Source organism: Xiphophorus couchianus, chromosome 3 (genome assembly GCF_001444195.1).
Source record: "Xiphophorus couchianus chromosome 3, X_couchianus-1.0, whole genome shotgun sequence".
NCBI classification, from domain to species: domain Eukaryota; kingdom Metazoa; phylum Chordata; class Actinopteri; order Cyprinodontiformes; family Poeciliidae; genus Xiphophorus; species Xiphophorus couchianus.
The window spans coordinates 5,376,176-5,396,289 of NC_040230.1; the positions used below are offsets into that span (position 1 = coordinate 5,376,176).

Below are 20,114 nucleotides of genomic sequence, written 5' to 3' on the forward strand. Positions count from 1 at the left end.
ATAATGAAGCACATTTGCCTTCTTACAGCAAAGCCGATTAAGTTCAGGAAAAATCTGTCCCATTTCAAACCCGCAGTGAAATATGCCCTGCTTACTTCAGATGGAAATAACCTCTGGCCAGGGTGGGTACACTTATGAAAAATGTACCCAAACATTATGGAGGCAGAGGCATAACACCACATCCTCCACCCAGTGTTCAGTCAATTTGAAATTACTTAATCCAGCTGCAGAAACACCTACAGGACAAGAGATGAACTTACATAAGGATGGAGGCCTGTGAAGTGAAGCCTCTAGTGCCAAAAAAATTTAATTAAATAATTGATTAAATTTGATTAATCAAGTAAGAATTTTTATCGAGTCACACAAAATTTAAATGTTTGATGTTTTACTACAATTATAGGTTCATTTATTTCTACATTGTGTTTTTTTACCCTTTTATCTCAGCTGTGTCATTTTTGTTGGGTTGAAACTATTTAGTTTTCTTTCTATTTCACTTATTATTTAATACTAATATTGGCAATCCAATTTGTCTTGGAAACTAGATACACATTAAATCATTTTTAAAATAATTAACACCTTAAGCACATTTGAAAGCCTTTTTATTGAGCAGAAGCATCAGGTTTTTGTGAGCTGTACAAACAGCCATTCGTTGCCACTACAGGCTTTATTCCATTGTGGAGCCGTAAACCTCAACCTCACAAAGAGTAAGGAACTCGTTCCTGCCGGGGATGACGATGTTTACGTAGCGTCCGTCCATCTCGTTGCAGTTAAACTCATAAAGATTCTTTCCTGAAGAAACTGTGATCACAGCACATCTGTTAACAAAAACAGAAAATAAGTCATATTTATTACATTCTCAAAATTGACTCTACATTTAATAAAACCAGCAACTAAAATGAAGGAAGAGTTTTTTATTTTAACTTGTGTGCTCTATGTCCTACTAAAAGTGACTGCAGCCCTGAATCATGTGCACAGGCTGCATAGTAGTGTCATTCAAACAACTTTCCTTTTACAAAATCAGAAAATTGAATTTATTAGTAAACTACCTGGGATTGTTGTTCCCGTTGTTCTCAAGAGAATCTCCGATGCGGATCTCGGCGCCGTTGAGTCGTTCTTGTAATGAATCCCGGTTGACGACCTTAACTGAAAACACTTTGCGTGTTTTCAGCATATCCAGTCGCCACCAAGGACTGAGGTCACTCTTTGTGTGCGAGCAGGAAGCCTGATTCCACTCGTTGTGGCGATTCCCGTCAATGGCATTATATGCAAGACCAAATTCAAGCAGTGATGACTGTGTGGCTTTGCCTAGAAGGGCAAGGTTCTGACCTGTTAAGAGAAACAGGATTTATAAAAAAAAAAAAAAAAAATCAGCAGGAATTAAAAATAAAAGCATGTTTTCTCAGTCTTTTTCCAGGGGTGTGGGGGATAATTCATCATGATCAATCAATCAAATTTTATTTGTATAGCACATTTCAGCAGCAAGGCATTTCAAAGTGCTTTACATCATTACAAACACAGAAACACAATGCAACATAGAATCAACAATCAAAACACAGCATTAAGTCAAGTTCCATCAATAAATTTGTAATTGATTACATTTCAAATACAATCCTAAACAGGTGAGTTTTTAGTCGAGAAGTCAGTGTTTCAGCTGTTTTACAGTTTTCTGGAAGTTTGTTCCAAATTTGTGGTGCATAGACGCTGAAAGCTGATATGGAAGAACATTTACACATCATCCCTTGTTTTGATTTGCTTCTTTGCATGTATCTGTATCTGGTTGATTCTGTTGTTAGATGTGAGTAATGTAACTGAACCCTTGATTTTGTCAGGTAAAAAAGTTTCTATTTTGTACCAGTTGTTTAATGAGTTCAGCTAGTTTGGTCAGAAAAAGCAGAACCTATCCAATGAGGGGCAGTTGAGTGAACAAAGGTGATTAAGATGATTGCAAAGAAGTAAGGTCTTAAATGTTAACTTGTGATATGTACAGAGCAGCACAGCATTCGGATGATGAGCTTAGAGTTTGGTGGCAGCAACAAGAAAGCATCTGTCCTTCCTTCAATCAACAATTCAAGCTGGTGTTGGTGATATGTTTAAGGAAATATGTTACTGCTAATCTTTAGCTGTCTAAGAACCAATATATATATATATATATATATATATATATGTGTGTGTGTGGGTGTGTGTGTGTGTGTGTGCCTTAGAAATGTCTGTAAATAAGAATCCCCCCTCCACACTTCTTCCATAGAACATGGTTTTAGAAACCTCTCACCAGTTGGAGTGCGGTAACCATAGACCTCCACTTCACAGAGACTCAGAGTCTTTTCTGATCCCGGTATCACAATAGTAACATAACGTCCCTCCATTCGACCAGAAATATTGATTACTTGAGAGTCTCCGGTTGGAATGGAGGAGATTGTAGCAGCCCTGAAAAAGAAAAACTTTGTCAGTGATATCTAGGATCTACTTGCAGGACTTAAGTTAGAACATGAGTTGTTGGGTTGGGATCCACGATTAGTTCTAAAAACAGATTTTATTTGGGAAACATTTATTTTAGATGTAAAAACAATATAGTAATTATAGTGTAGGTTGTCTAGATTTTATAAATTTGAATAAAATATTTTAACAGAATGTCGCCATATTGTTCACGCTGCAGTGCATTTTGGGTAAATGACGCGTAATGGTCCAACTGCCTGGCTCCTCCAACCAAAACAATAATGAGTAACGTTATTAATCCTTTTTAATTTGAACCGGAGCGCATTGAAATCAGAAGTGGTGATGAAGAGGAGGAGACCAAACAGAGGAAGAGGACAGAGTTGGATTGCGTGATCCGGTAAGTACTTATACAGCTCTGATGAAAAATATATCAAAAGATATGAAAATTAATATGAGTTTTGGCCAGTTACTTTGTAACGCGTTACTGACCACTTTTTTTTCCAGTAACGAGTAATCTAACCCATTGCTATTTCAAATCCAGTAATCAGATTAAGGTTACTTAACCAAATCACTTTGCATTACTATTTTCTTTTTTAATGTAATTTTATTTCCTCTACGCGTCGAGTGACCGCCGTGACAGAAATGTAAACGACGGAGGGAGAAGAGAGATGGGCATTTTCTTGCTGAGTATTTGTTAATATTATTTGCTGTGAACAACGTCGAGCTTCGAGTTGAGTTCCAAAAAACTGCAAACATCGAGACTAATATGAACAGCATCTATGCACCACAACTTTGGAACAAACTTCCAGAAAACTGTAAAACAGCTGAAACAATGACTTCTTTTAAATCTCGACTAAAAACCCACCTGTTTAGGATTGTATTTGAAATGTAATCAATTACAAATTTATTGATGGAACTAGTCTTAATGCTCTGTTTTGATTGTTGATTCTATATTGCATTGTGTTTCTGTGTTTGTAATGATGTAAAGCACTTTGAAATGCCTTGCTGCTGAAATGTGCTATACAAGTAAAATTTGATTGATTGATTGATTGATTGATATTATCATTATAAAATAACCTGCAATTAAGTATTGGCAGAGCTCAATATAATTTTCACAGGTGGCGGAACATTATTGTCAACAGCTGCTGAAAGTAAAGCAACTTTGCCATCACTGGTTTTGACGTATCGCAAACAGCAATTTTTTAGGTAATAGGAAAATTGCAACATATTTAGGCCAACATGCTCAACTAATCCTGGATTCTTTTAAAGACTTCATAATGTGAAATAGGTATGTACATAAATATGAAACATACTGGCTGTCTCCCACAGGCCCTTCTCTCATATTGTAAAACCTAAAACAACCACTCACAGCGGGTTTTCAACACCATTGTTTTGTAGAGCGTTTCCAATGCGAATCTCTGCACCGTTGATCCTCTCTTCACAGCAGTCTCCTCTGTTGGTGACGATGACCTGGGTGACGACATACGAGTCCAGCAGGTCCACTCTCCACCAGGGGTTGGATTCAGTGTCAGTGTAGGTGCAAGATCCTTTTTTAAGATTCGAATTTCGGTTTCCATCTATAGCTTTATAGGCATCCACCAACTCATCCCACTCTCCTTTGTAGTGAGAAGACTCAGTGGCTTTGCCACGTAAAGCCACATTTCCTGGGGGGGAGGGAGTTAAGAAGAATAGTTTAATCCTATTTTTATCTCAATGTTAATTATTCTGTTGAGTTCTGATAGAATTTATTTAGCAACTGAAAAACTAATTATGTGTCATAGATTGATCATGTTTATGAAATAGTGATAATTGCACTTATATTTTATCTTGTCTGCAGATCCACCAAATCTCAACCCAATAATTAGTGAACCATTCCATTTTTAATGGAACAATGAATCTTTTCAGACACAAAGTGTGACGCCTTTGATTCTGTTCCAGTAATATGGGAAATCTAGCCAGACCAGAACCAAAGAGCTGTATCTGACCATCACATAAATAATATATTTTTCCTGCTCATCCACTGTGTCAAAAAGAGCAAGAAAGATGATTTATTGTCATTAATTCCTCAGTGATGTTTTTCAGGGTGTAAAAAAAAAAAAAAATCTCCTTCCAGAAGTTTTCTGATGCACTGGAAACAATTTAGGTGCAGCCAGGATCCAAACCACAGATTATTTCATAGATTTGGACCAACAGGTCCTGTGATAAATTGTGATAAAGAGTGAAAATCAGCTGTCCTATGTTTACAGTCTCAACAGATTAATACTTATTTTTAGATTATACTTACTATAATTTTGGGCTGAATACATTCCAAACAGGAGCAGCAAATGAAACAGGACAATGTGTTTCATGATTCTGCAAAACCCAGACAAAATAGGACATTATTACCCAACAAACGTTTCTAAACTTCTGTACAGTTATTAAGCTGCAGTTCTGATAGATTCTGGTTATTTTTACTCTCAGCCGACTTTCAGTATTTACAATTTCAATTGTTAACTTGATGTTACTTGAAATATGATCAAGCTTTAATGAAAGATGTAATAAATTCAGATCTTACGCTGATTTCTTGGAGGACAGATTTTTTGTCACCGGAGCTGAAGGCCTTTATGGTTTAATTTGGTTCAGATTTGGTTTGTCACAGAACTTTTTTCCTCATATAAAAACCTTTTCATTGTCCAATCACATCTCATCGTCTAGGTACTCCTCTTTTATTCACGTAAGTTCAACTGTATTTGCAGATTGCCAGAGGTAGCCTGTCAATATTTACTGCCCTCTGTTCAAAGAACCACATTTGGGACTGATCCGTTTTTGAAGGAAGTTGGAAATTAAAATTCCAGATATTTCTCATTTAGTTTTGTCTCGTCATTGTTTCCTTTCAGGATAATAGTCAAATCTATTGAACTATTATCTAAAAATATTATCTTGAGTTATGTTGCCATTGTAGAAACTGTGTTAGTTGTATATATAATGTCAAAAATATATTTTATGAGAACATAGATATGCTTATAACTTTGTGTGTGTGTTCGACAAGTTTAAAACGTTTAGGATTAGTGGTATATTTTTAGGTATATTTAAAAAATATATAAATGCAATTCTATTTATTCATATTCATAATAACTGTAGGCAACATCTCCTTGTAACAATACATACAAATAGTTTTTTTAATCATTGTTTCAAACCTGAAGCATCTTGTCTTTGATATTTAAGTTTGAATATTTGATGTTTTTGTTTGTTTTTATATAATTTCAACCCTGATGACCGTGCAGCATCATGTCAGTGTAAGCCAGACAAACCTGCTCAGTCAACAAAAGGACCTTTTTAATTTGATTTTTTTTTTATTATTGCTTAGTCTTGAGTTGCATTATTCAATGTCATATTTTTTCTCTGTTGTTTTTAGTTTCAAGAGCCTAGAGTATTTTTCTTAATTTTTAAAGAGTTTAAAGGTTTATCCAGAACAATGATAAGCTACAGACAGCTTGGATGTAGAAACTTTGCTGCGTTAAAGCTGTTCTCACGACACAACGCAGCATTTTTCAAATCAAATTTGTGAGGAGTTGACGTGTTTTTTGGGTTTTCTCTGGCTTCTCCAGCTTCCTACCAGGGATTTTAGCCAACAACATGTTAAGCGGTCAATGTTAGCTGTCAGTAGCTGTTCTTGCCTTGTGTGTCTCTGTGTCGTCCTCAGATGAACTGTTGAGGGAGTTCATTGCCATTACTACCCTAACCCTCAACACTATGACCTCATAATTATTAGGTAACAATAAATAATGAGAGATTTTGTCAGGAATCATTCTAGTAAACCAGCAAGGAATCTGTGCCAACTAGATCTACCTGTTTTTAAATACTGCTGACTTATTATGTGTACATAGTATATTTAGTTAGTATGGATATGATTGTATTTTTATTATTTTTTTCTGTTTTATGATTTTGCATTGTGTGATGTTTTGATGTTTTCTGAACAGGTTGTTGTTGAAAATGAGAATTTGTTCTCTATTAACTAAACATACTGTGACAACTGAGGGGCCCCAATTTAGTACCAAAATATTGTAGTATTTGTTCTTTCTTTACATATTTGATTTCTAAATGTTTCTTTCTTTCTTTGAAATGTCTTTTTATTTATTATTAGCAATATATTTAAAAATATGGTTCAAGATACTGCAATAAAATTTTAGCAGAGTTTAACCCACAAACAGAAGGTAACTGAGGTAAAATAAATAACATTTCCACAAAGCATATGGAAAGAAAATACTACAAATAAATCCTGCCATTGGAGGTAACTCTGACAAATATATTATCCACAAATATGAAAAGAAAATAAATAAATTGACATATATGTATAAGAGGAAAAAAATCCAAAACAACCTACCCATTGGACATGGAAAAGCATGCAGAAAAAAGGAGAAGGAATTAAAAAGTGCAAGATTTGGAACAATGCTACAACATTTTCTTTTCACTGTGTGCCAAACTCTAAACAAGTGGGTGTCTAGTCTAGATTTAAAGGAACTCAGTGTTTCGGCTGTTTTACAGTTTTCTGGAAGCTTATTCCAGATTTGAGGTGCATAAAAGCTGAATGCTGCTTCTCCATGAGAACAGAGACCAGGCTGCAGAAGTTGTTTTATGGTATTTTATTGCCTAAACTTGGGTTACAATTCAAGCCCCTCTTATGGATGAAGTGATTCTATGTCCTTCCTCTGTCTCTTCTATCTGCTTACACGCACACTGCTGCATGCTTACATAACCATATCACATAAGACTAGTGAGAGTCTTATGTGATAAGTCATAAACAAAATAAAACTGATTAACACTTTTATTTTGGGAGGGTTCAGAATGAGGAGAATAAAAGCTAAACTTGTGCTACACTTGGTGTCAGCCCTCAGGTGAGCTAAGTGGAGCCCGGCGCTGGACGGTGAATTTCACTCTGTATCTGTTACATTTGTATGGCTTTTAACATTTGATAATTTTTGACATTAAAGCCTGTTTTATACTTATGCAAATCTCATTATTTCTCAAGGTAATGACACTGAGGGGTTTTGGTCTGGTCCCGAAACTGAAATACATAGTAAAGATTTTTTAAAGAAATGTTTGCATCTGTTTACATTGTTGTTGCAGAGACAATCAAAGAATCTTGCCAGATATGTGGTGGCGTTTCAGTTGTTTCAGCTGTGCTTTCAGCTCAAAACTGGACAGAAATGGATCTGTGCAGCTTTACAGACCCATATCTTGGAGCAAACAGGTAATTTAGAAGGTGATGTTTGTGATACGTGGAGTCATATTTTACTATTTGTTCTCCTGAATATGGAAAACACATGAAAATCCAGCAGTAAGACAAATGCAAACTTTGTTAATCCTTTTGAAAGGTGAATCAAAGACAGAACCTTAATCATGACAGAAAGAGTTGCCCAACAGAGTGGATTTCATACTTATTTAGGTGGAGACAATTCATCTAATTGATTTAATGAACTTTATTTGTACACATTACTGTTATTTAAAGACTGTTTTAATTTACTTTGCGCCAATTTACATCAAGACACTACCACATTCATACTTGTAACAATGGTTGTCAAGAGTAATTGACTCTTTCAATTACTTTTTTCTTTACAATTCTGCAGTTTTTTCATCAAAATTCTAACTATTTAAGAACAAAGTCTGAATTTTGAGATTAAAGTTTGAATTTTGCTTTTTTTTTTCTTCCCTAATCAATACTGTGTACCTGAGTATTTGCATACAATAAATACCTGTGTGAGAGACAGAGAGATGAATAGTTATTCTATATCAGTATTTACATTTTATTATAAAATATCTGAAAGTAATATATGGCATTTCTGGGTTATCACTGCTGAAGGATTTCGGTTATGAATGAACTTGCTAGACGCCCGTGGATCTGATTATTTTTTACAAAATACAAAGGGGAGATTCGGTTGTGCATTTTATTGGTTCTTTGGGTAGCTACTTGATTATACTAATTTTTTACTCACTTATCTTCTTATATAAAGTACATAGTTCTAAAAGTTAGGTCATTATTCCGACACACATTGAGTTTTTTAGTCTTCTGTCTCGGCGCCACACACCCCTTATTTCAGGTGTAAATGGTACATTCCGTATGACAGCTAGCCCAGAGCTAGCATAGACAGCCGAGCATCACCCTGTCAGAGAGAAGAACTGCGGTGCTTGTGTGAAAACTGGTTGCAATATTGGTGCCATTTCTATTTTATTTAAAGGTGTAAACAATCACTATGTCCACCGCAAAGAAAGGAGACTTGTCTCCAAGCGAAAAGGAGTTGTTTCAGGTTATTTCTGCAGGTAAGCCTCCTCGGCTAACGCTAATCCTTGCTGGTTAGCTTGTATGATACAAGCTGCACGCCTACTCATTTAGACCATTATAGCCATTATAGCTGTGGTTTGACAGCACTTTAAATAAAAAGTAGAAAATTTGTTGTTTTTATTTTTACCTTTCTATTGATTCTAACATGAAAGCTAGAAATAAGTTTGAACATGCCAGTTATGTTTACCTGTTAGATGGGTTTGTGAATTTGTTTTGTATATTCTGGTAAAACTTCAATATGAAAGTGATAAAAAGACAAATTCTCCTTCTTTTTAGGAAACGTCCAGGAAGCCTCCAGGTTGCTGGGTTGTAAAGATGTTCGAGTTAACTGTCTGGATGAGGTAGCTTAGCACAGCGAGACTGATGATTTTATCCCGACATGCTCATATTTAACTTTTTTTTCCTCTCGTAACCAGTTTATTAAAAAGATTTGTGTTTTACAGTTACATTTCTTCTTTTTACCTAAGTGAAATTACAAGAAAAGAAGCAAAACAATTTCATGTACTGTTATGTTAATACAATATTCAGCATAAACTGTTGCTATTTTGTATATCAACTTTGATGCCTTTAAGGTCTGTAGTTATTTTCTTTTTTTTGTTTATGAGAAGCTTTTGGATTCCTGTCCATATGAGAAGTTTGAAAGCAGTCTTCGCTCTCAATAACTGAGTTTTAAGTTAATTATTTTGTTTACCTTAAAGCTTTTTGCTGCTCTCCCTCCACTTGTCTGATCATGTATCCCATATATGTCTCTATTTTGAACAAGAAAAATGTGAATTTATTGCCTTGAATGTATCTGCTTTCAACTTAACACTCCTGGTCCAGTTTGCTCTGTCAGCTGTAATATTTCTACACAGTAGATGTAGTTTTAGTGTGATGGTTAGTCACAGATTTGGTTTCGTCTCACCTGCAGTATGGGATGACGCCGCTCATGCACGCTGCCTACAAAGGGAAAGCAGACATGTGCAAGTTGCTCCTCCAACATGGAGCCGACGTAAACTGCAACCAGCATGAACATGGATACACGGCGCTCATGTTTGCTGGCCTGTCAGGTAAGTAAACCTGACAGGACGTGTGGTTTGGCAGGTCCAAACAGCAACAAACAGATACGTCTGAATATACGATATATTAGACGTTTTTCCTTTATGTCTGTAGGAAAGACTGACATCACCTGGATGATGCTGGATGCCGGGGCGGAAACAGATGTGACCAACTCTGTTGGACGGACCGCTGCTCAAATGGCAGCTTTTGTTGGTTTGTGACCATATAATTTATTCTTATTGCATTTTTCTAAAATCTACAAAACCTTAAACATAAGAATTTTTTTTTCTGGTTTGAATAGAAATATCCTTTGTTATCCCCAATGTGGGTAAATTCCAATGCAACAGCAGCAAGTGACAGTCAATCAAAGCAATTCACACAAAGATAACATAAAATATACAAATAAAGAATAAAATACTGTACAGTAAGGGGAAATTTTCAACATAAATATTGTGCAGTTATTAAAAGTAGCGACTCCAGTCCAAATTAATGTACAACTGAGTAGGGTAGTTAAAAAAAATGTACAAAATGTGTCTAAGAGCATAAAATGAGACTATTTACAATAAGTGGCTTCTGTGTGTGCTTGAAATAAGAAAATTTTATTAAGACAAAATACGTTCTATACTTGAGGTTTGCTATGTAAATATTGATATTCTAGTTTCTAGCATATATGTACTCATAATACGTAATATTGTCTTAATATCAAGCTTTAATATCTTACTGAGATAATTCAGTACCGGTACTAAAATACCAAAAATATTCTAACATAAAAACCTCTCGGTGAGAAAAAATATCTTGTCAGAAAGAAAACAAGCATAAATCTCCTTAATTTAAGATATTTAATCTTACTTAGATTTCAGTTTTTGCAGAGTAGCAATAAAAGCTGCAACAGCAGAGATGTGCAGATACCAGCAGAAATGTTATTTAAAATTAAGTTCAACCATTTTTTTCTAATTAGGTAAAAACTATCTCTTATATTAACACAATGGACTGAAATATTTGGATAATTGATTCTAGTTAATTCATTTTTATTTGATTAATTTGGTATGTAACTAAAATGTGTGTTTACATCACAAAATTACAAAATACAAGATTTCAAGTGAATCATCAAAATGATCGACATTCAGAGCTTTAACCACCCTCCACTTTTCATCCTTAGGTCAGCACGACTGCGTCACTGTAATCAACAACTACTTTTCTCGAGCCAGGCTGGATTACTACACAAAGCCGCAGGGTTTGGAGAAGGAACCAAAGCTGCCGCCCAAACTGTCCGGACCCCTCCATAAGATCATCATGAGCACCAACCTGAACACGGTCAAAGTAGGACTTCACTGAATGCAGCATGTGGGCTTCAAAGACCCAGTTCATCTTCCAGCAGCCTGAATGAACCTTAATATGCTTTCTGTTTTTATGTCATGCTTCTGAAACCATTTTATTCAGTTTAATTATTAGTGTCGGTAACAAAAAGTTGTAATTAAATGTGGCATCATATCGTTAATTATTCCTAACAGGAAGAGAAGTGCAGCTCTACCGGTTTAGCTAATACAAATAAAAATCAAAGTTACCATAAAGTATTGCGTTCATCACATTATTTCTTACATCATTTACTGACTTTGTGTGGATATAAAAGCTTTGTGACACTTAACAGTCTGTGTGAAGTTAGTGTGTCAGCAAGAAACCAACAAAAAACAAGATTTACGCTGCCAACTTTTAAAGAGTCTGTCTCCACCTGCATTACGTGGTAAACCTTTTTTTAAATAATGCTAATTATTTGTCGATATAATCTGGATTTTAGCTATGAATGTAAACATTTTTTTCAGGTGAGAGAGATTTTCAGAGAGCAGCTTAAATAATTAAGTTTTATGAGTTTGGGCAGAAAAAAATCTAACATTTGTATAAAGACTTTTACATATTTTCTTGATTCTTTTTTTTTAAGTATTCAATCACTTTTTAGCATCTCCTGCAAAACCTTGAGACATTTCCTAATTTGAAACACTTGAAATCAAATTCATTTATTGTCATATCAGTGTCTACTACAATAAAAATGTTAACCTGGTAGCTTTCAGGTGAATTTTCCCGTTCATTTTTCCTCATTCCACCTACTTTTCTCACTGCTTAAATTAAAACATCCTCACCAGTAAGGCGATCAGAAACAGCTGGAATGGCTCACTTTGCGTTTTTGCTCTGCTGTTTCCTAAAACGGCGTCTAGAAAACCAAATAATCTCCTTCGTTGTTTGTTTTGTTTTCCAGTTGGTGATGCTGGTGAAGGAAAACCCGTTGCTCGCCGAGGTGGAGGCTCTGGACAAATGCAGAAGAGTGATGGAGCTGATCTGTGAGAAGTGCATCAAGCAGCAGGACATGAACGAGGTTCTGGCGATGAAGATGCACTACATCAGCTGTGTGCTGGGAAAGTGTGCCTCCTTCCTGAAAGACCGCGAGGACAAGCTGGACGGCCTCGTAAAGAGGTGGGATTACGTGAGGGAATGGGTTTTATTATGAGCAGAACCCTCCACATCCTCCTGGTAAAGATGTGTAAAAAAACCCTAACATTAATTAATCTGCTATGTTAGCAAATAAAATGAGGAAAATAGAACTTTGTTAATTAATTTAGCATGAAAAAAACTAAATAGAGTCAAGAAAATTTAAAATTTTTCAGGTTGGCATGTAACTAGTAGCATCTAATGGTTCCTATGGAGACCTTTGACCCCAAATCACCACTCTATCATTTCATCTGGTGATTGTTTTACCTTCTTTGCCACCGACTTTGCTCTCTGTTGTAAGATAATTGTGACTGCTCATCCAGCCTTGTTTGCTACAGTTGTTTTAATTTTGCTTTGACTTTATGTTGCTCTGATTACGATGTTTTAGTCTGAGATAATGTTCCCCTGTCTTACCTTGTTTGAAGACTGGCTGGGAGAAACAAGCCTTGATATTATACTAATAAAAGAGTGGATAACTGAGTAAAAATATCTTTAAAGAGTAAAGTTAAAAAAGCTTCAGCACAGGATGCCAGTTTTACTCCAGTGACGTTTGTGGAAAACAATTATTTATTATTTTAATTCCAAGTTACATAAATGTATTTAAAGTAACAATTGAATCTATGATGCTGCAACAAAAGATGCATTTCTTTAAAAGGCTTTTTACACATCTATACCAGGGTGAGTGTTGTATTTTATATGAAAACAATTGGTTATGCATTCTCTTGTACCTTAGGTATATCATAAGAGTTTTGGGGGTTTTTTGTCCTGTTTAAGTCGATATCACTTCAAGCGCCTTCTGCCTGTTTCTTTGTGCTGAACAACATATTTTGTCCTGTTATTCACTGGATTTTGGGTGTTTTACCTTTTTTGTGCGCTCCAGTTTGCTAAAAGGTCGTGACAGCGACGGTTTCCCAGTCTTTCAGGAGAAGTTCATCAGAGAATGCATCCGCAAGTTCCCGTACTGCGACGCCACGCTGCTGCAGCAGCTGGTGCGGAGCATCGCCCCTGTAGACATCGTAAGTTTGCAAACTAAACGTCAAATTCATTCCAAATACGCCAACTGTTATTTCAGTAATTGATTACTCTCTGATCAAAAAAATTCTCATTCTGCAGATTTTGCTGTTTAACCACATAAAGTTCCTTTAATACAATACATTAAAAGATGCAAATAAACAATTGAATTATTTTTTTAATAAGAAAATAAGAATTTATCTCACACATTCCTTTAGTGAGTGCTTGATCATTGTAAAAAAAAAATACTTTTAACATCAACATGTGAAAAACTCAAATCTGTCTTTTCGACTGAACATCAAGACTAGTTTTCGGGTTGAATAATGTTTTATATTTTGCTGAATTTGAACCAGGTGAAGATAAAACTGCCACTAGAGGAGTTTGGGTCGGACATATTTACAGACAAAGAAGGTTTTTATTTATTACTGCTCTAAGTATGATGTTCTGTCAGCAAATAGTCTTTTTTGAGTCAGTCTTCACCAATTAACGATTAATCAGTTACTAAATTAGATTATTTCAATAATCGATTCATCACAATTAATCGTTTCGGCCCAAACATTTCCCTGCCTCCCAGAACCACAGGATTTGAAATAAATTCAGTGGTTCAAAAACTGGATTCAGAAATCCCATCTGTGTTTTCGATAGCAATATCTGATCAGGTTTTTTTGCCCTCCAGGGTAACGACCCAACGGCGCTCTCGGTTCTGACTCAGGCCATCACAGGGCAGGTCGGCTTCATGGACGCAGAGTTCTGCACCACCTGTGGAGAAAAGGGAGCTGAGAAGAGATGCTCCATTTGCAAAATGGTGAGCGTTGAAACCACAGAAATAATTATCGTGTGAAGGATTTCACTGACAGTTTGCTCTTTTTTCAGGTCATCTACTGTGGACAAGCGTGCCAGAAAATGCACTGGTTCACCCACAAGAAGGTTTGTAAGAAGCTGCAGGAGCAGCGAGAGAAGCAGGAGGCAGAAATGGCCAAACTGAGGATGGAGCAGAGCAAAGGTGAAACTTGATCCAGAAACTTCAAAACTGAACATTAGTTCATATTTTAAGACAAAAATTCATTATCAGCTTCTACTCTACATCTTCATTGCAAATGTGCAAAAAACTTGTTCAACATTCAGCCAATGTCAATAAAACACAATATTGTCTTGGTGTTTCCATTGTGGTTCACTCAGATGCAACTTTACAGACCTCAGCTACGAAATAAGTCTTCTCCCTTTGAATCAACCCAAACCTGTTGGGGTTTTTAATTGTACTTTTATATCCTGAAGTTTCTAGAGTCTGAGATAAATCCAGCAATTTTACTCAAGCAAGAGTAGAAATACTTCACAATAAAATTATTCAAGTAAAAGTAACAAGTACAGCACAGTAAAAATACTCCTAAAAGGAAATTTTTTACCCCCAAAAAAGTCACTCAAGTAAATGTAATTGAGTAAATATATATAGTTACTCCCCAATTCTGAATGCCAGCATCTTCAGTGGCTCTTTGGAGAACAGGACTTTTTAAGTTTTGATTTGTTTTAATGACTGTGTGGAATCTGTTTTGTTCTTTTAGATTTTAGGTCAAATTTACATTTTTTAAGCTAATTTAAATCGTGTGGTGACGGCTGGTTGTAACCTGAAGTGACTCGTCTGTTTTCAGAGGAGATTAAATCTGTCCAGGAGGCTGCAGACTCCATGCAGGAGCTCTCTATGGAAACCAAAAGCGAAGAGACACCTGCAGACGCTGCAGAAACATCAGACTCCACTTCCATCACAGCTGCTGACAACTGAGGAGCATCCTGACATCCACCGCCTTCTCCAGGGCGCATCCACCCAGCACAGGCAGCAAGTAAACAGACACTTTTACTGGGAACCAGATAGACTGCTCCAGGAATATTTATCAACATCTGAGACTGAACCACGTCTTTTTGCCCATTTCCTATTTATGAATGAAAATGCTACACGTTCTGTAGAAATGTGGGCAAGCACACGGAGGGGTTCGGGTTCACAGCGATGATGAAGATGCAACATTAATCTGCCTTAAGAATCTGTAGCAAACAGAGGATGAAGTGGCTGTGCCGCCTGCCGTTTGTCTGATTTATTTTTGTACCAACGGCCCCATTTCGTGTGTGTAAGGTGAGGCTGCTTAATGCTGACCAAGAATCTGAGGTATTTTTAGATGTGGATGATGTAAATGTGAGGTTGTCTTAGTGAACTATGGAAGAAAATGTTGGAGGCAAAGCAAAAAATTGTCGGTTAATAGAAAAATAAATCAATTTCCATTAAAAAAAATTTACTTCTTTTTCTCTTGTATTTACAAGACTTCCTGATGAGACAACCCAAAAATAAAAAGTCTGTTTAATTCAATTCAGGATATTTATATTGTACTGTTTCTCAACAAACATTTAATTTCTATTCAGCAATAGTCAGTTTAGTCCACATATTTAGAAAAACTTGGTAATTAATTTTCTTTGTATTTTTATTTAATGAGTGTTATTTCTCAGTAATAAGGCATGTTTTGATGCATTCATGTCAAAATTTAAAAGGGTTTTATTTCTTCCACTATCTCCACTGATCTGAGTGAAATTTCTGTAAACATGTCTCATAATATAAATCTAAAGGAAATTATAAATATAAAATAAAACACATTTAGCTTTAGATTTGATCCTCTCCATTCAAACATGATTTACGTTTTTATCATTACATCTGTAGTTTTTAAAGATGATCACAGGGTGGCGCTGTTCTGCCAGGATTTAATTCTCCCCAGATTTTGGCTTAATTGTGAATGAACACATTTTTTTATTATTATTTTCCTCCCAGACCTGATTACAGCCTCGCCTGTTACACTTACATCAGTTTAGTGTTTGTTTGTTTTTCCCAACAAAACAAAAAACTGGTTATCTTCTAGATTTTTTATTTTTTCAACCAGTTTGGCCATAAAACAAACAGGCATAATTTCAATGGAACAAAGTAAAAAAACAACAAAATATTGTAAATTCAAGAAAAGGATCTCGAGCGTTTGCCTTTGTTTTACATTATTGGTCTAGAAGGTGATTTTAGTCTATCCACGGTCTGAAGCTTGCAGTTCTGTGGCCCAAAGTGCCTCTTTGGACCTTCTGAAGTGGCACTAATCAACTAATGTTTCATGGTATTATGTCTATATCATGAAATAATAATAATAAATGCAGATTTTAGCAGTTTTTCAATTGTTTCATTCAATAATTGTGTTGCATTTCCACTACAGAGTAACAAGGTACCAGTTGTTTTTTAGAGTATAAAAAAATGACTAAGGAAAGAAAAATTCTATTGTATAACGCCGTTGATTGTTGAGGGTGAACTGTAAGATCAGTCACCCTCAAAATAAAATAATAATAACACGATCCTCCAATGCACCAGAAAGATTCACGAAGTTGAGAATAACAAAAGCTGCTTATTGATTTGTGACAGTAATAATCACATAAATACCACACAGGAAACAATAGGCTGCGTTCACACTGCAACCCGAAGTTTCAAATGTGAGCCGAATCTGAACGGCCAGGTCGCATTCAGCCGACCTGAACGTCATTTATACTCGACAAACGTCACTATTCTGCGTCCTGAGACGCGCAAGTAAAAATAACCATGGCGGACTATAATGAGGATTAAGTTGTTAATGTGCTGCTCCAGTCGGACAACAACTTTGAAATCGAAATATATATATAGCATCACTGAGCACTTCTGCTTGTTTTTTTATAACGGTTTTTTATAACTGAGCACGCTCTCTGTGTGTGACGTTATTGCGCCCTCTACTGCACATGCAGGTCACTTTCAGGTGGTTTATAGTCCTAACTGGACATCACAAAAAACCTCAGACATTTGGAAATAACGCTAAAAAATAAAAATCCGATTTGATTTAAAAATAAATCGAAATTTTGTCACTTCAGACTGGAGCTTTAGTCAGGAAGTAACAGCAGTGAGTCAGACACAACCTGTCATCTGCTTTTGGGAACATTTCCAGACCGGGTTGCCACTGTGACCCTTCCCTCTCGGCTCTTTTCAAGGTGTTGAACACACCTTTTGTCGTCCCCCCTTCCTGCCTTGTCACGCCTCTGATTACAGCATGAGGGTCTTTCCTGATAACAAACACGCTCCCGCCGTTCTGCTTGTCAATGTCAAGTTAACCCGGCCACCTTCCACTTCCTGTGAGGGTCAGGAGCTAAACGGGAGGCACCTCTCACTTTTCTTTTACTTTTAGTGAGAGGCTCTAAAAGCTGGTGCCGATCATGTTTACCTTCTGCTATTCTCCTTGTCTATTCCCAGGAGAAACTTTAGGGGGCGTTGAAGAGTAAATTATCCTCTGGGAAGAGGTTTCCGTGCTGCCCTTTATTTTCTCTCGGAAGTGGACAGAATGGGCATGTGGCGTCTCTGTTTGGGAAAGAAATAAAAGAGACAGGAGATACTAACAGGCTGTGTGTGAAGTTTAACAACAAAGTAAATTCTAATGCAATGAATGTCAGGAGCTAAACTTGTAAAAATGTATTTACAAGTGTTGGTGCATTATTTTCCAGATGATTTCAGAAAACATAGACAGTGGTGGTTGGATATTGAGTATACTTAAACTCGGCATTAGGACCACCTTAGATTGAGATAAGGATGAAAGGACAACATGTATCCATCGTTTGCATCTACTTGTCCATTCAGGACTTGTTGGTCAAATAGAACAAAAACAAAACATTTAAAACAAACTGATTTGTTATACTGACTGCCAAAAAACCGATCTGAGGACACTTTTGAAAAAGCCTAAAACTTTTAATAAAATGCAGTATTACTGCACGTGTCTTGTCCTTTGTAAGGTTATTTTCCTGACCTGTTCAATCACATCACTTACGTCAGGTTGGTGTTTGTTTTTCTCAATAAAAACCACAAAATGGGTTTCTTCTAAATTCTGTCCTTTTTTAACTTGCTTGGCCATAAAATAAACATCCAACATTTCAATGGATCAAAATAGAAGCAAGAAATTATTGCAAGAGAAAATAAGTCTAAAGATTTCATTTGAAATCTCGAGACTCTTTCGAATATGACATCAATGATTAACCAAGTGTCATTATGTAGTGGTGTTGTAAAAGAGAAATCCAAGGGAAACGTCATGATTTAAAAGAACATAACATTAACATGAGTTTAAATAAAGGTTGTTTTACGTTGTGTTTGGGTTGGAAACTGTCAGTCAGATCTGGCAACCCTGATCCCAGGCCTTCAGGCTGCAAGTGCCACCAACACTGTCGGTCCTTTGCTGTATTGACTGGTAAATATGGCTGAAATCCATCCATACATCCATCAACAAACAGAAAATACCCTGCAGGTAGAATTTCTTCTTTTCATCAGTAAAACAGCTTTTGTTCAAACATTGTTTTCCATTTTTGTCAAGGTCAAGTGAGACCTTTTGATCTTCACTAAGTCGATATTTTGAAGCATAATTGTTGTTGGAACTAAGACTTAGGAAGTCATTCAGAGTACAACACAATAGTCTTTATTGTTTTCTATTTTTAAACATTATAATTAGCTGTGTCCTTTCATCTCTTTTGTTAAAACTTTTCTTCCTGTGCATTTTAATTCTTCACCCTCACCCATTTCACTGTAAACGTTTTTGTCCTTTAATGTTTTGCTCCTTTCTGTAATTTTACCCCTTTTTCCGTCCTTCCTGCAATCCTATTATTCTTCTTTCTTTTATCCTTTTTTACCCAACAGTCCTCTTTCCCTTCAGCAGGATTTAAGATAAGATGTTCATGAAATATCTTATCTTATCTAAGTGAATTTTTCTTAATTCAACCATTGTGAATTTCCTTCTGAAAGTCTTTCAGCAGCATCTGTTTTTTCTCTACTCACTTTAACGTTTAGTTATTCCAGTCTTAATCACTAAATGGCTCTACATTTGATAACTTGTTCCTTTAATCTAATCCAATAATATGAAACTCTCATAGGATGTCAAATTAACCAAATATTTGCATACTGTCATGGACTGGAGATTTAGAGTCATGCAGTGATTACTGTTTAGTTTATTCTCTAATTATCAAACAACTATCCCAGTAAAACAACAGTACTTTTAGTCAGAGCATATTTTAATTCATTCTTTTTTGATCAGAGAAGTTGTGGTATTACGCTTCAGTCTTGGAATAACATTGACGTAAAAAGCTATTAAAATAGCATTCATTTTGAGGCCAAAAGAGACATAAAGACCAAAAATATTTGATTGTTCTTGGATTTTTCATGACATCTTGAAAACAGCAGAAATCACCAGAAACAAGATTGTGTTTGTTTCAGTATCACAGCTGCAGATTTTAACTAAACCACTTCAAATAGAACAAAAACAAAAAATTTCCAAGAAATGGATTTATTATACCAGCTGCCAAAAAAAAGAGAGACAGTCTTAGGACACTTTTGGAAAGTCGTTTTGATCTAAATCAAAACCTTTGCTGTTGTTTTTTAATAAAAAAGGTTTATCTGTTTGCACTTTTCATCTGGGATAACCCTTTACTTAGAGAGCTGTGCTGTGAGCAAAACATTAATAACTTTTAGCATATCCAGGTTAAAATGACTGCGTTTAGTTCTTCTAAACACAGCATCAAATCACACAAACAGGAGTTTTATCTAATCCAGATCATTCTTCTTAGTAGAATAACTATATTATGTGTGTTTAATGACACTGAATAAGTTGCATATAAAAGAAAAAACAGAAATCAGTCAAGAGTCAAGAGTTTTTCTCCTGGACACCAAGGCACTTTGCCCAGAGCGTTACTTCATCAGGGGTTCACAGGAGTGTTTGTGAAATATCTACCATTCGTCACACTACTGTGTTTTCTATTGCTTATT

At 35.9% G+C, this 20,114-nt stretch overlaps 2 protein-coding genes across 2 annotated transcripts; one reads left to right on the forward strand and one right to left on the reverse strand.

Annotated features, from left to right (window-relative positions):
* Nucleotides 1-582: 582 nt before the first annotated feature.
* LOC114142001 (fucolectin-3-like) lies at nt 583-5,147 on the reverse strand. Its single transcript, XM_028012989.1, has 6 exons — nt 4,988-5,147; nt 4,718-4,785; nt 3,803-4,097; nt 2,270-2,424; nt 1,047-1,326; nt 583-815 (listed from the first exon to the last, which is right to left on the reverse strand). Exons 2-6 carry the CDS (start codon nt 4,779-4,781, stop codon nt 665-667), a joined length of 945 nt encoding a protein of 314 aa, XP_027868790.1. The 5' UTR covers nt 4,782-4,785; nt 4,988-5,147; the 3' UTR covers nt 583-664.
* Nucleotides 5,148-8,522: 3,375 nt separating this feature from the next.
* ankmy2a (ankyrin repeat and MYND domain containing 2a) lies at nt 8,523-15,635 on the forward strand. The gene is made up of 10 exons (XM_028013219.1): nt 8,523-8,730; nt 9,029-9,093; nt 9,663-9,801; nt 9,905-10,003; nt 10,950-11,110; nt 12,042-12,256; nt 13,152-13,287; nt 13,959-14,087; nt 14,156-14,285; nt 14,929-15,635. The coding sequence occupies exons 1-10, from the start codon at nt 8,664-8,666 to the stop codon at nt 15,057-15,059; spliced, it is 1,272 nt and encodes a 423-aa protein (XP_027869020.1). The 5' UTR covers nt 8,523-8,663; the 3' UTR covers nt 15,060-15,635.
* Nucleotides 15,636-20,114: the final 4,479 nt, after the last annotated feature.

What these genes read in the sequence shown, in the direction of transcription:
- LOC114142001 (XM_028012989.1), bottom strand. Translation starts at nt 4,781, where the DNA reads ATGAAACACATTGTCCTGTTTCATTTGCTGCTCCTGTTTGGAATGTAT. An exon ending in GTATTCAGCCCAAAATTATA is followed by an intron (nt 4,098 to 4,717) that starts GTAAGTATAATC and finishes CCTCCCCCCCAG; the next exon opens with GAAATGTGGCTTTACGTGGC. An exon ending in AACGGGAACAACAATCCCAG is followed by an intron (nt 816 to 1,046) that starts GTAGTTTACTAA and finishes TTTTGTTAACAG; the next exon opens with ATGTGCTGTGATCACAGTTT.
- ankmy2a (XM_028013219.1), top strand. Translation starts at nt 8,664, where the DNA reads ATGTCCACCGCAAAGAAAGGAGACTTGTCTCCAAGCGAAAAGGAGTTG. An exon ending in CATGTTTGCTGGCCTGTCAG is followed by an intron (nt 9,802 to 9,904) that starts GTAAGTAAACCT and finishes TTATGTCTGTAG; the next exon opens with GAAAGACTGACATCACCTGG. An exon ending in TCAAATGGCAGCTTTTGTTG is followed by an intron (nt 10,004 to 10,949) that starts GTTTGTGACCAT and finishes TTTCATCCTTAG; the next exon opens with GTCAGCACGACTGCGTCACT.